Source organism: Zootoca vivipara, chromosome 6 (assembly GCF_965207765.1).
Source record: "Zootoca vivipara chromosome 6, rZooViv2.hap1.1, whole genome shotgun sequence".
NCBI classification, from domain to species: domain Eukaryota; kingdom Metazoa; phylum Chordata; class Lepidosauria; order Squamata; family Lacertidae; genus Zootoca; species Zootoca vivipara.
This window is the reverse complement of record NC_142589.1, coordinates 90,685,729-90,701,165: the sequence shown is the minus strand read 5'-3', so window position 1 is coordinate 90,701,165 and position 15,437 is coordinate 90,685,729. Positions and strand designations below refer to the sequence as shown.

The window sequence follows — 15,437 nt, the reverse complement described above, 5'->3', positions numbered from 1 at the left end:
ACTTTAGAAGTAAACCCATATTAAAAGGAGGGGAATGGAAATTTTCCTAATCTTGCATTCTATCATTTGGCAGTCCACTTGAAAGCGATTGTTTAAGCGACAAATGCTCGTGTCGCTTAAAGAAAGGGTTTTGATAACAGGCTGTTCTAGGGCAGCGTTAGCAATTTTGCCTTTTGGTAAGGATGAGTAAACCATAATTAAAATGTCCCGACATCTTGGGTCACATGGAAGAAGCAGCAGCAGCACAAACTGTTCAGGAGAACATTTAGTCAAAATATGTTTCTGAAGAAGTGTGCATGTACACGAAAGCTTATGCCAAGAACAAACTTAGTTGGCCTCTAAGGTGCTACTGCGCAATTTATTTATTTATTTTGTATATTTTGACTGCGTCAGACCAACACGGCTACCTACCTGAGTCAAAATATATAGCTCTACCCGATTTTGCTAAATGCAACAACACTATTTATTGGGTGCTACTAAAAGGATTCTATAATAATAGAATCAGGCCGAAAGAAGCAAATAATAAAAAAAGCACTTGGACATTGCTAGGCAAATAGGTATGGCGCTTATTCCAGATCTAACAGCTTCACTTAAAAAGCTGTCGCTTTAATGAAATTATGATTCAGAACTGACAACTCTGAGCAATGCAGACAAAGAATAATAGAATTGTGAACCCCAAGCGTCCAGGGTTCCCCAAACTTGGGTCTGCAGCTGTTTCTGGACTACAATTCCCATCATCCCTGAGCACTGGTCCTGCTAACTGGGGATGATGGGAGTTGTAGTCCACCAAACAGCTAGTTTGGGAAACCCTGCTTTAGAGTCTTCGGGCCTTTTAATCTTAAACACTGGCAATTTCTGGGTGAAAGATCTTAAACAGCGTGCGTGCTTTGATGTTTCTCACCTGGCTTCGCAGAACTTCTTGGTCAAGCTGGGCCTGTCCTGGTTACGGCGATATCGAAACCATCTCTCCACCTGCCTGGGTTGTAAGTCGCACTGCTTGGCCAGACCGGCAAGCTCGCCCTGAAAAAGAAGCCGGGGAACAGGTAGGTCATCGCAGTAGATCCCCCAAATCTCAACAACTCTGGTAGATCACTGCCCATTTTGTTATAGTGGGAGTAGATCTCAGTCTCTTGAAAGTTGGACATGCCCGCCCTATGGGATGACAGGTGATTGGCAGGTGATGGGAATGCCTTGGCGGACTGTCGGTCAGGTGGTTGGCAGGTAGGTTATCCCACCCACCTGTCAAGGTTGGCCCCCGGAGGGTGGGGGGAGGGATACAGCCAAAAAGGTTCAACACCCCTGCTTTAAGGTTTAGCTATGGTTTATAATCTATGGTTAACATTAACATTTTATATTTTTGTTGTTGTTGCAAACCAGGCAGTTGTAGAAAAAGTGATCTGGATGCAATTGCTTGTATGTTTTGGGGGGACAGGGTGCGTGTGCATGTGGGGGACTCCCTGGTCCTGTATGGGGTAACTCTGCCCCTGAAGGACCAGGTGCGCAGCCTGGGAGTCATTCTGGACTCACAGCTGTCCATGGAGGCGCAGGTCAATTCTGTGTCCAGGGCAGCTGTTTATCAGCTCCTATCTGGTACGCAGGCTGAGACCATCCCTGCCTGCGGACTGTCTCGCCAGAGTGGTGCATGCTCTAGTTATCTCCCACTTGGACTACTGCCATGCGCTCCACGTGGGGCTACCTTGGAAGGTGACCCAGAAACTACAAGTAATCCAGAATGCGGCAGCTCAACTGGTGAATGGGAGTGGCCGCCGGGACCATATAACACCAGCCCTGAAAGACTTACTGTACATTGGCTCCCAGTACGTTTCTGAGCACAATTCAAAGTGTTGGTGCTGACCTTTCAAGCCCTAAGCGGCCTCGGCCCAGTATACCTGAAGGATCGTCTCCACCCCCATCGTTCAGCCCGGACACTGAGATCCAGCGCTGAGAGCCTTCTGGTGGTTCCCTCGCTGCGAGAAGTGAAGTTACAGGGAACCAGGCAGAGGGCCTTCTCGGTGGTGGCACCCACCACCCTGTGGAATGCCCTCCTATCATATGTCAAGGAAATACACAACTACCTGTCTTTTAGAAGACATCTGAAGGCAGCCCTGTTCAGTGAAGTTTTTAATGTTTGACGTTTTATTGTGTTTTCAAGAGTGGTTGGGGAAACCCAGCCAGATGGGTGGGGTATGTATATATATATAAATAAATAAATAAATAAATAAATAAATAAATAATGTGTCTCTTTTTTTGGAGGGGAGGTGTTTAACCTAAATGCTGGTGCTGTACATTCACATTCCACTTTGTTTAGTGGCTGAAGAATAGCAAATCTGGCAGGAGAAAAACAGCCCTCCCTCCAGGAACCAGTAGAACCTGGTTGCAAAGACTTCTGCAGTCACTTACCTCTTTGGGGCTTTTTCTTTGCGTGGTGTAAAAAGCTTCCAGGACGGGGTTCGGAGGAGCTTTCCTTCGTATTTTCTCCCTCAGTCCCATTTTTCTGCTCAGCGGCACAGCGACAATCCTGCAGAGGAGAATGAGTCAGGTCAGCAGGTGCTGTTTTCTGCCTGGGTTTGGTCACAAAATGCCAGGAAAAGGAACAGAAGGCAACTTGGGGTCAAACACTGCTTGTCAGCCACTTACCACCAGAGTCGCTACAGGTATAATAATAATAATAATAATAATAATAATAATAATAATAATAAAGGTAAAGGGTCCAGTCGTGACAGACTGGGGTTGTGGCGCTCATCTCGCATTATTGGTCGAGGGAGCTGGCGTATAGCTTCCAGGTCATGTGGCCAGCATGACAGAGCCGCTTCTGGCAAACCAGAGCAGCACATGGAAACGCCGTTTACCTTCCCGCTGTAGTGGTACCTATTTATCTACTTGCACTTTGACGTGCTTCCAAACTGCTAGGTTGGCAGGACCTGGGACCAAGCAACGGGAGCTCACCCCGTCGCAGGGATTCGAACCGCCGACCTTCTGATCGGTAAGCCCTAGGCTCTGCGGTTTAACCCACAGCGCCACCTGCGTCCCAATAATAATAATTTAATAATTTATTATTTATACCCTGCCCATCTGGCTGGGTTTCCCCAGCCACTCTGGGCGGCTTCCAAACGAATATGAAAAACAGTACAGCATCAAACATAAAAAACTTCCCTAAACAGGGCTGCCTTCAGATGTCTTTTAAAATTAGGATAGCTGCTCATTTCTTTGACATCTGATGGAAGGGCGTTCCACAGGGCGGGTGCTGCTACCGAGAAAGCCCTCTGTCTGGTTCCCTTTAACCTCACTTCTCGCAATGAGGGAACCGCCAGAAGGCCCTCGGTGCTGGATCTCAGTGTCCGGGCTGAATGATGGGGGTGGAGACGCTCCTTCAGGTATACAGGACAGAGGCCGTTTAGAATGAGGCTTCCTCACTGTCGTCACAAGTAAAGGTAAAGGTAAAGGACCCCTGAACGGTTAAGTCCAGTCAAAGGTGACTATGGGGTTGCGGCGCTCATCTCGCTCTATAGGCCGAGGGAGCCTGCGTTTGTCCACAGACAGCTTTCCAGGTCATGTGGCCAGCAGGACTAAACCGCTTCTGGCGCAACGGGACACCGTGACGGAAACCAGAGCGCACGGAAACGCCGTTTACCTTCCCGTCGCAGCGGTACCTATTTATCTACTTGCCCTGGTGTGCTTTCAGACTGCTAGGGTGGCAGGAGCTGGGACAGAGCAACGGGAGCTTGCCCAGTCACAAACCTTCTGATCGTCACAAGTAAGCTGAGGCTTCTTGCATATCGAGTGTGGAGATGATTAGGGAGGCAGGAGATGATATAGTATATTATTTAATGATCTCCTTCCTAACTTGCGCTAGCAAGTTCCATGTTCTAGCAGAGTTCCAAACATCGCCCTTTTAAAATTACGCAGCAATCAGCTTGTTGCTGACTCATCTGAGTCTTACTATTAGAGATTCCTTCCTGGTAAAATCCCCTCTAAGCCCTCTTAAAAAGAATAAACACAAGATTAACGTTAATATGAAAGTCGCTTACTCACAGATTCATTCAGGTTCACAGACCAGAAATCAGCGTGTTTTTACATGAGTGGAATGTGTCCTTTTATTTAAAATGCATCTCTGGGTTATTGGTGGGGCATAGGAATTTGTTCATATCCCCCCCCCCAAAAAAACCAATATAATCTGGCCCACCACATGGTCTGAGGGACAGTGGACCGGCCCATGGCTGAAAAAGGTTGCTGACCCCTGGCTTAGGGCCAAATAAAGCGTATAGGGTAGGACTCGAAGCCGTGGCTTCAAGTTACAAGAAAGGAGACTCTAGCTAAACATCAGGATTTCCGGTATCACGCTGCGCCAGTCCAGCCCACAGACGATCTCCGTGGGAGTGATCCGGCCCATGTCCGGTAAACCTTTCTGACAATAAGAGCTGTTCGACAGTGGAATGGTCTGCCTCGGGAAGGTGGTGGACTCTCCTTCCTTCAAGGTTTCTCAGCAGACGTTGGGTGGCCGTCTGTCATGGATGCTTTAGCTGAGATTCCTGCATTGCAGGGGGTTGGACTGGATGGCCCCTGAGGTTCCCTCCCAACTCTACAATTCTATGATTCTACGGAAAATTTTGGGTGGATAAAAGAAAAGGATTTTCCCCTGTAGGAGGTAAGTTTTGGAACTCTCTCCCACCAACCTAGAAAGAGAAATGGACAAATTTGTGGAGGAAAAGGCTGGTTGTGTGGGCTACTCTTCCACTGCTGGAGGAAGCGATGCTTCTGAATTCCATTTGCTAGAAACTGCAGGCAGGGAGATCGCTGCTGTGTTCGTTTCCTGATTGCAAGCTTCCCAGGGATATCTGGTGGGTCCCCATGGGAACAGGATGCTGGACATTGGAACCCAGTTCTCTCCGAACCAAATCTTTCATTCTAGATTGCCTCTGAGCACCTGCAGAGTGCCTTTTCCCTTTTGCAACTTGGGGGTGCTGGACTGGATCCAACCGGCACCTCATGTCCTCATCTTCTAAGCTGAAACAGCCTGCCTTTAGGCATTGCTAAATTGCTTCTCTGTAAGCGCAGCCAGTCCCTGGGGCAAATGAGTATTTATTGATGAGTTGGCTCTAAAAAGGCAGGAGAACTTCGCTCGGAGAGATAATTGCTCCATTACAGAGCTCCTGCTTTACAGGCAGAAAGGGTTTCGGGAGTGAGGAATAGCGAGAGTTTTCTGGAAATGGCTTTGGGCATGTGAAGGGGGACAGAATCATAGAGCTGGCAGGGACCCCAAATATCATCTAGTCCAGGGGTCAGCAAGGTTTACTGGACATGGGCCGGATCACTCCCACAGAGATCGTCTGTGGGCCGGACTTGCGCAGCGCGATGCCGGAAATCGCACCTGTGCATGTCTGTGGCGCCGGAAACTGCTTCTGCGCATGCCCAGATGCTGAAAATCACACCTGCGCAGAAGCGATTTTCGGCGTCTGGACATGTGCAGATGCGGTTTCCAGTATCTGTGCATGCGCAGGCGCAATTTCCGGTGCCGCTTGGCAAGTCCCCACGCCGCACTGCGCCGGTTTAGCACAGTTTAGGGTTTAGGGACTTGCCAAGCAGGCGGCTCGGTTCAGGGACTGCTCATGGGCCAGTAAAACAGTCTTTGTGGGCCGCGTCCGGCCCCTGGGCCGCACGTTGCCGACCCCTGATCTAGTCCAATGCAGGAATCTCAGCTAAAGCGGATAGCCACACAACCTCTGCTTAAAAACCTCTGTGGAAGGAGAGCCCACCACCTCTTGAGGGAGTCCGTTCCACTATCAAACATCTCTTCCTGTCAGAAAGGTCTACCTGATGTGGACTTGGAATCTCCTTTCCTATAACCTGAAGCCACGGGTTCGAGTCCTGACCTCCAGAGCAGGAGAAAACAAGCTTCTTCCCTCTTCCATGGGACAGCCCTTGAGGTATTTGAAGGTGGCCCTCATATCTCCTCTCAGTCTCCTCTTTTCCAGGCTAAACATACCCAACTCCTTCAACCAACTCCTTCAACGCCCTCTCCGATTGCATGGAGCCCGGACAGCCCCGTGGTTTTCCCCGGAGCTGAGGGCGATGAAACAGTCGCTGAGACAGCTAGAGCGCCGGTGGCGGAAAACTAATTCTGAATCCGACCGAACACGGGCTAGAGCTCAACTTCGAGGTCAATTCTGTGTCCAGGGTCAATTCTGTGTCCAGGGCAGCTGTCTATCAGCTCCATCTGGTATGCAGGCTGAGACCCTACCTACCTGCAGACTGTCTAGCAAGAGTGGTGCATGCTCTAGTTATCTCCCGCTTGGACTACTGCAATGCGCTCTACGTGGGGCTACCTTTGAAGGTGACTCGGAAACTACAACTAATCCAGAATGCGGCAGCTAGACTGGTGACTGGGAGCGGCCGCCAAGACCACATAACACCGGTCCTGAAAGACCTACATGGGCTCCCAGTACGTTTCTGAGCACAATTCAAAGTGTTGGTGCTGACCTTTCAAGCCCTAAATGGCCTCGGTCCAGTATACCTGAAGGAGCGTCTCCACCTCCATCATTCAGCCTGGACACTGAGGTCCAGCACCGAGGGCCTTCTGGAAGTTCCCTCATTGCGAGAAGCCAAGTTGCAGGGAACCAGGCAGAGGGCCTTCTCGGTGGTGGCGCCTGCCCTGTGGAACGCCCTCCCAACAGATGTCAAAGAGGAAAACAGCTACCAGACTTTTAGAAGACATCTGAAGGCAGCCCTGTTGAGGGAGGCTTTTAATGTTTAATAGATTATTGTGTTTTATTTTTCTGTTGGAAGCCGCCCAGAGTGGCTGGGGAAACCCAGCCAGATGGGCGGGGTATAAATAAAAAATTATTATTATTATTATTATTATTATTATTATTATTATTATTATTATTATTACCACTCCTCATAAGGCTTGGCTGCCTGACCCGTGACCATATTAGTTACCCTCCTCTGCGCACGTTCCATCTTATGTGAAATTGCATACCTTTGAAACACCATCAGGAAAGCCTGCAAAGACCCTGCCCCGCCCCTTTCCCTGTCATTTTTGGGTCACTTCTGGGTTCGGTTTGTGGTCATGCACCTCCCAAAGGCGCATCAAAGGAGGCTTACCTGTACTGCGTTGTGAATTTGTGTATTTTTATATTGTGAACTGCCCTGTAATCCTCTGATGGAGGGCACTATAGAAGTTTAATTAACGGAACGCTATGGTCTAAACCACTGAACCTCCTGGGCTTGCTGATCGGAAGGTCAGCGGTTCGAATCCCCACAACGGGGTGAGCTTCCGTTGCTCTGTCCCAGCACCTGCCAACCTAGCAGTTCGAAAGCACACAGTGCAAGTAGATAAATAGGTACCGCTGCGGCGGGAAGGTAAACCGCGTCACTGTGCGCTCTGGTTTCCGTCAGGGTGTCCCGTTGTGCCAGAAGCGGTTTAGTCCGGCTGGCCACATGACCCGGAAAGCTGTTTGTGGACAAACGCTGGCTCCCTCGGCCTGAAAGCGAGATGAGCGTTGCAACCGCAGAGTCGCCTTTGACTGGACTTAACCGTCCAAGGGTCCTTTGCCTTTACCTTTTACCTTACTTAGAGGAGAATTTCGAAACAGTGAAATATCAGAAGAATATATGCTATTTTAAACCTTTGAAACCGGCCATTGAAATCCACGGCTTCAAGTTACAACAGGCATCCCCAACCTTGGGCCCTCCAGATGTTTTGGACTACAATTCCCATCACCCCTGACCACTGGTCCTGTTAGCTAGGGATCATGGGAGTTGTAGGCCAAAACATCTGGAGGGCCCAAGGTTGGGGGTGCCTAAGTTACAAGAAAGGAGATTCCAGCTCAACATCAGGAAGAACTTTCTGACAGCAAGAGATGTTTGACTGTGGAACGGTCTCCCTCAGGAGGTTGTGGACTCTCCTTCCTTGGAGGTTTTTAAGCAGAGGTTGGATGCTTTAAGCTGAGATTCCTGCATTGCAGGGGGGTTGGACTAGATGCCCCCGGCGTCCCTTACTGCCCTGGTTCCTTAGAGCCCGTCAACTTCCTTCCTTCCTTCCTTCCTTCCTTCCTTCCCATCTTATGGCTTTCGAAATTAACCTTTGTATCATTGCATTTCCAATTCTAATGACACTCATTACAAAATGGCTTAAAATTTGAATATGGAAAGGTAGACAATTTCTCATTACACGTCTTCAGACAACCCCGCTAGTGATGTTAATTGCTTGCAATAACCTTTCTAATATTGTATAAATTTGCTCCAGTCCTTTTGGAATACTTGATCGTGCTGGTTTCAGATTTTTCCCGTCAGCTCCGCCAGTTCTGCAAAGCCCATCATTTTCATCTGCCACTCCTCCTCTTTCCTCAGTACTTCCTCTTGTTTCCACTTTTGGGCTAAGAGAATTCTCGCCGCAGTTGTTGCTACATAAACAGTCTTTTGTCTTCCCTCCGTATCTCTTCACCCACTATCCCCAATAAAAAGGCTTCTGGGTTGTTGTTTTTTAACAAAAGTATTTTTAAACATTTTCTTTAGCTCATTATATACCATACTTCTGCTTCATTGACTATGCAAAAGCCTTTGACTGTGTCGACCACAGCAAACTATGGCAAGTTCTTAAAGAAATGGGAGTGCCTGATCACCTCATCTGTCTCCTGAGAAATCTCTATGTGGGACAAGAAGCTACAGTTAGAACTGGATATGGAACAACTGATTGGTTCAAAATTGGGAAAGGAGTATGACAAAGTTGTATATTGTCTCCCTGTTTATTTAACTTATATGCAGAATTCATCATGCGAAAGGCTTGACTAGATGAATCCCAAACCAGAATTAAGATTGCTGGAAGAAATATCAACAACCTCAGATATGCAGATGACACAACCTTGATGGCAGAAAGTGAGGAGGAATTAAAGAACCTTTTAATGAGGGTGAAAGAGGAGAGCGCAAAATATGGTCTGAAGCTCAACATAAAAAACAACAACCAAGATCATGGCCACTGGTCCCATCACCTCCTGGCAAATAGAAGGGGAAGAAATGGAGGCAGTGAGAGATTTTACTTTCTTGGGCTCCTTGATCACTGCAGATGGTGACAGCAGTCACGAAATTAAAAGATGCCTGCTTCTTGGGAGAAAAGCAATGACAAACCGAGACAGCATCTTAAAAAGCAGAGACATCACCTTGCCGACAAAAGTCCGTATAGTTCAAGCTATGGTTTTCCCAGTAGTGATGTATGGAAGTGAGAGCTGGACCATAAAGAAGGCTGATCGCCGAAGAATTGATGCTTTTGAATTATGGTGCTGGAGGAGACTCTTGAGAGTCCCATGGACTGCTAGAAGATCAAACCTATCCATTCTTAAGGAAATCAGCCCTGAATGCTCACTGGAAGGACAGATCCTGGAGCTGAGGCTCCAATATATGGCCACCTCATGAGAAGAGAAGAATCCTTGGAAAAGACCCTGATGTTGGGAAAGATTGAGGGCACTAGGAGAAGGGGACGACAGAGGACAAGATGGTTGGACAGTGTTCTCAAAGCTACGAACATGAGTTTGACCAAACTGCGGGAGGCAGTGCAAGACAGGAGTGCCTGGCGTGCCATGGTCCATGGGGTCACGAAGAGTCGGACACGACTAAACGACTAAACAACAATACCATTTTCCAGGAAGCCTTTACCTCTTTACAAGTCCACCACATGTGGTAGAAGATACCTTTCCAACGATTTTATGATTCTATGCTACAGGGAAAGGGGGCCTTGCTGAGAAATCCGAAGTGCTGTGGCACAAATGGGCACCTTTTTTGAAGCTGCCATTCTGTTGCGAGTTGTATTTGGTTCCCAGGAGAGAGCGTGGGGCTGCGTAAACACTGGGAATCATTTTATGGGCTTTTGCTGGAGGCGGAGGCGAGGTTCTGAGAGGTGCTGCTTGGTTTTCATAGGGCTTTGGGACGATCTTTTTATTGCCTGCCGAGTTTTACGGAAACAATGCGTTGCACCGAGTTACTCGCGAAGGGTTTTCTGGGGGGGGGGGGATCTTCTCCCGGAAAGAAAGCTGCCAGGAGCTTAGGCGCCGGGAAATGCAATTCTGCAAAGATGGACGCTTGAGACAAAATCTCCTTGCCCCGTTCGTGATGTCCTTTTCTGAGCTTCCCTGTTTAAAAAGATGGTGTAATACATGGTAGGCAAACTGAGGCCCGGGGGCCAGATCCGGCCCTATCGCCTTCTAAATCCGGCCCACAGACAGTCGGGGAATCAGTGTGTTTTTACATGAGTAGAATGTGTCTTTTTATTTAAAATGCATCTCTGGGTTATTTGTGGGGCATAGGAATTCGTTCTCCCCCCCCCCCCCAAAGCATAGTCCAGCCCCCCACAAGGTCTGAGGGACAGTGGACTGGCCCCCTGCTGAAAACATTTGCTGACCCATGGTGCAATAGATCATAGAATCATAGAGTTGGAAGAGACCACAAGGGCCATCCAGTCCAACCCCCTGCCAAGCAGGAAACACCATCAAAGCATTCTTGACATATGCCTGTCAAGCCTCTGCTTAAAGACCTCTAAAGAAGGAGACTCCACCACACTCCTTGGTAGCAAATTCCACTGCCGAACAGCTCTTACTGTCAGGAAGTTCTTCCTAATGTTTAGGTGGAATCTTCTTTCTTGTAGCTTGAATCCATTGCTCCGTGTCCGCTTCTCTGGAGCAGCAGAAAACAACCTTTCTCCCTCCTCCATATGACATCCTTTCATATATTTGAACATGGTTATCATATCACCCCTTAACCTTCTCTTCTCCAGGCTAAACATACCCAGCTCCCTAAGCCGTTCCTCATAAGGCATCGTTTCCAGGCCTTTGACCATTTTGGTTGCCCTCCTCTGGACACGTTCCAGCTTGTCAGTATCCTTCTTGAACTGTGGTGCCCAGAACTGGACACAGTAGTCCAGGTGAGGTCTGACCAGAGCAGAATACAGTGGTACTATTACTTCCCTTGATCTAGATGCTATACTCCTATTGATGCAGCCCAGAATTGCATTGGCTTTTTTAGCTGCTGCATCACACAGGCAGACAGGTCCCGGCGGTCAACCGCAATCAACAGGCAGATCCCGGGGTGATTGCTGTCGATTGTGGTCGATCGTGGGACCTATATTTGGATGCGTGGCATGTTGGCAATCTTTTCTTTCCTGGCAGCGGCGGCAGAGGTGCGTGCGATTGTCAGCGCTAGAGCTTAGGGTGAGCAGAGTTTTGCAAGCAAGAAACCCCAATAAAAAGTTCAACAACTCTTTCCACACACACACACCACGCACGCGCCTCCTCCCTCAAATGACAACGGATAGATCACTGCCTTTTTTATACACTGGGAGTAGATCGCAGTATCTTGGGAGCAGACGTGCCTGATCTATGGTATTAAATGTTTAGTAATATTAGGATTTAATTAGGACTTGTATCTTTTAATTGGGAGATAAGACAGCCTTCATCTGCACCTCGATAGGGATTTGTGGTGTTTAATTAGTATCTATGTGTAAGGACTGTTGGAGGTTTGGGCTGGGTGTTCGCCAGTATGCGGATGGTACCCAGCTCTACCTCTCCTTTAAATCGGAACCAGTGAAGGCGGTGAGGGTCCCGTGTGAGTGTCTGGAGGTGGTTGGAGGATGGATGGGAACTTCGGCATGCAACATGAATACTCTACCAAATGAGATAGCTGTTTCCCCAAGTGATTAAGTAAGTTTCTAGTCCTCTTGATTCTGAGGTAAAAGGCTGGCTTAAATAGAAGCATGAGAAATGGATGAATGGATGCTAAAAAGCACAGAGGAATCTTTTATGTGAGTATCTGGAGGCGGTTGGAGGATGGATGGCAGCTAACAGATTGAGGTTGAATCATGACAAAACAGAAGGACTGTTTTTGGGGGACAAGGGGCGGGCAGGTGTGGAGGACTCCCTGGTCCTGAATGGGGTAACTGTGCCCCTGAAGGACCAGGTGTGCAGCCTGGGAGTCATTTTGAACTCACAGCTGTCCATGGAGGCGCAGGTCAGTTCTGTGTCCAGGGCAGCTGCCTACCAGCTCCATCTGGTACGCAGGATGAGACCCTCCCTGCCCAAAGACTGTCTGGCCAGAGTGGTGCATGCTTTGGTTATCTCCCGCTTGGACTACTGCAATGTGCTGTACATGGGTCTACCTTTGAAGGTGACTCGGAAATGACATCTAATCCAGAATATTTGGGTAGGAGAGCTGAACATAATACCAATATATTTCACATCCGGCAACCTATGTGCCCCTTTGTTTCAGATAGTATATAGGTAAACGAGTCTAAAAATCCCCGGACACAAATTTTCACGGCCCTCTAACAGCTATGGTGGCTCATCTACCAAAATTCATGTACAGTCATATCTTGGAAGCCAAACGGAATCCGTTCCGGAAGTTCATTTGACTTCCCAAACGTTTGACTTCCAAGGCATGGCTTCTGATTGGCTGCAGGAGCTTCCTGCATCCAATTGTAAGCCGTGGAAGCCCCGTCGGATGTTCGGGTTCCAAAGAGCATTCGCAAACCAGAACACTCACCTCCGGGTTTGCAGCGTTTGGGAGCCAAAACGTTGAACTGCTAAGGCGTTCAAGGTATACTTGATTCTGACCAAACTAAACCTTCTAGTACTGTTTTTAGCGTTTGATGTTTTATTTTGTGTTTATATGTGTTTGAAGCCGCTGAGAGTGGCTGTGGCAACCCAGACAGATGAGCCGGGTATAAAAAATAAAATTATTACTATTACTATTACTATTAGTATATTTTGCTTTAGGAGACTTAGTTTGGGTGAGACAGCTCTGCAACAGAGGCTTAAACATCCCAGCTTAAACATGCCATGGAAAGTCATCACCAAGTGTGGGTGACTGGGTAAGTTTCATTGGGGTGCAGAACAGTGTACCCCAATCCTCCAGGCTTCCAGGGGATTGCTTGGAGATAAACAGTTCGGGAACGCTTGGCTACCCGTGCCTTGCGGAAGTCACGGATAGCAAGCTGTGGAACGACCTCGCATATGCCAGGAATGTTTAGGAATGCTGGCAGTTAACCAAACTTTAGCTCCAAAGGTTCTTCAGTCCCCGGGAACATCACTTTTGAATCCGGATGCCCACAAAAGCCAGAATTTCACCTTTTGCAAACTCTTGAGAGAAAACCAGGGGTGTTCTGGGGATCTGTCAGAGGCCTTGATGCCGGCCTTCAGAAGCAAAACATCGATCGCGGGGGTGTCTGTGATTGATCATGGGTCGATCTCCCCCCCCAAAAAAAAGCTGAACAACTTTGGTCTCTCCCTTCTAAAAAACCCCAACAACTCTTGGCAATGACAATGGGAAGATCGCTGCCATTTTTTAAAATACCGGGAGTAGATGGCAGTCGCTTGGGAGCTGGACATGCCTGGTGTAGACGATACAGTGAAAGCACAGGGGGCAAGGCTAGAAGGCGTTTTTGGAAGTGGCACCCGCCCTGCGGAATGCCCTCCCATCGGATGTCAAAGAGTTCCACAACTACTGTATATAATTTTTCATAGACATTTGAAGGCAGCTGTTCTTTCAGGACGCTTATAATATTTGAATTGGAAGAAGCAAAGATCACCCACGTCGAAGCAATGATTCTTTAACGTCAACTTCATTACACCGGTCATATTGTGCGGATGCCTGGTTATCGTCTTCCAAAGCAACTACTCTATTCCGAACTTAAAAATGGAAAGCGCAATGGTGGCGGTCAACAAAAGAGGTTGAAAGGCAAGGCAAATCTTTTTTAAAATGTAGTATAAACACCGACAACTGGGAAACACTGACCTGCGAGTGCTCCAGTTGGAGAACAGCCAAAGGTGTCATGGGCTTTGAAGACACTGAAACTCAGGACGAAAGGGAGAAGGACCAGCCTGGGGCTCGTTTTGGACTCACTGCTGTCCATGGAGCCGCAGGTCAATTCTGTGTCCAGGACGGCTCCATCTGGTACGCCGGCTGAGACCCCCCCTGCCCACAGACTGTCTGGCCAGAGTGGTGCATGCTCTGGTTATCTCCTGCTTGGACTACTGCAATGCGCTCTACGTGGGGCTACCTTGGAAGGTGACCCGGAAACTGCAACTAATCCAGAATGCGGCAGCTAGACTGGGGAATGGGAGTGGCCACCAAGACCATATAACACCAGTCCTGAAAGACCTACATTGGCTCCCAGTACGTTTCCAATTCAAAGTGTTGGTGCTGACCTTGAAAGCCCTAAACGGCCTCAGCCCAGTATACCTGAAGGAGTGTCTCCACCCCCATCGTTCAGCCCAGACACTGAGGTCCAGCTCCAAGGGTCTTCTGGCGGCTCCTTCCCTGCAAGAAGTGAGGTTGCAGGGAACCAGGCAGAGGGCCTTCTCAGTGGTGGCACCCGCCATGGAACGCTCTCCCATCAGATGTCAAGGAAATAAACAACTATCTGACTTTTAGAAGACACCTGAAGGCAGCCCTGTTTAGGGAAGCTTTTAGTATCTGATGAATCATTGCATTTTAATATTTTGCTGGAAGCTGCCCCAGAGTGGCTGGGGAAACCCAGCCAGATGGGCGGGGTATAAATAATAAATTATGATTATTAGATCAGAAGGTCGGCGGTTCGAATCCTCATGACGGGGTGAGCTCCCATTGCTCAGTCCCTGCTCCTGCCAACCTAGCAGTTTGAAAGCGTGTCATAGTGCAAGTAGATAAATAGGTACTGCGACGGCGGGAAGGTAAACAGTGTTTCCGTGCGCTGCTCTGGTTTCGCCAGAAGCGGTTTAGTCCTGCTGGCCACCTGACCCGGAAAAACTGTCTGAGGACAAACGCCGGCTCCCTCGGCCAATAGAGTGAGATGAGCGCCGTAACTCCAGAGTCGTTCACAACCGGACTTAACTGTCAGGGGTCCTTTACCTTTTTTATCCTAATAAAATGATTCAGGGACCTTTCCCCCCCCCCCCAGTGACCTTCAGCTGGGTGCCACAAACAAGGTGCAAAGGCAACAATTTCCCACCACCAATATTTAGAGGTAGGCTACCCCTGAACATGGAGGCTTGTCAGAGCTTGCATCGATTTAACATACCTTTCGAAGAAGAAGCGGATCACCACGAGCAGGAGGGCCAAGGGCAGGCTCAGCAAGAGGTGGCGGGGCTGAGGGTAACTGATCTCTTCCGTCTCCTTCATATCCTCCCAAGTGATCCCTGGAGGGAGCCAGTATTCGTGGCGCCAAATCCATTCGGTCACTGGTAGCACCATCCTGGAGAGGGAAAAAGAGGACGAGGTGAGAGGGAGGCAACGGGGAAAATATGTGGCGAGGCAGCGTGGTGTAGTGGTTAGAGCAGGGAATCAGCAAACCTTTTCAGCAGGGGGCCGGACTATATTTTGAAGAGGAAAAATATGAACGAATTCCTATGCCCCACAAATAACCCAGAGGTGCATTTTAAATGAAAGGACACACACTACCCATGTAAAAACACGCTGAT

At 48.6% G+C, this 15,437-nt stretch overlaps 1 protein-coding gene across 3 annotated transcripts in view; it reads right to left on the bottom strand.

The window, feature by feature from the left end:
• The window catches only part of CERS4 (ceramide synthase 4), a 108,878-nt gene that overhangs the window by 17,065 nt on the left and 76,376 nt on the right, over window positions 1-15,437 (bottom strand). For all 3 annotated transcript variants that reach the window (XM_035117930.3, XM_035117929.3, XM_088673017.1), the window contains exons 2-4: window positions 15,038-15,211; window positions 2,401-2,518; window positions 902-1,020 (exon numbers count right to left, since the gene is read on the bottom strand). In XM_035117930.3, the coding sequence (XP_034973821.1) occupies window positions 902-1,020; window positions 2,401-2,518; window positions 15,038-15,210 (410 nt within the window). In that variant the 5' untranslated portion in view covers window position 15,211. The remainder of the gene's footprint in view (window positions 1-901; window positions 1,021-2,400; window positions 2,519-15,037; window positions 15,212-15,437) is intronic.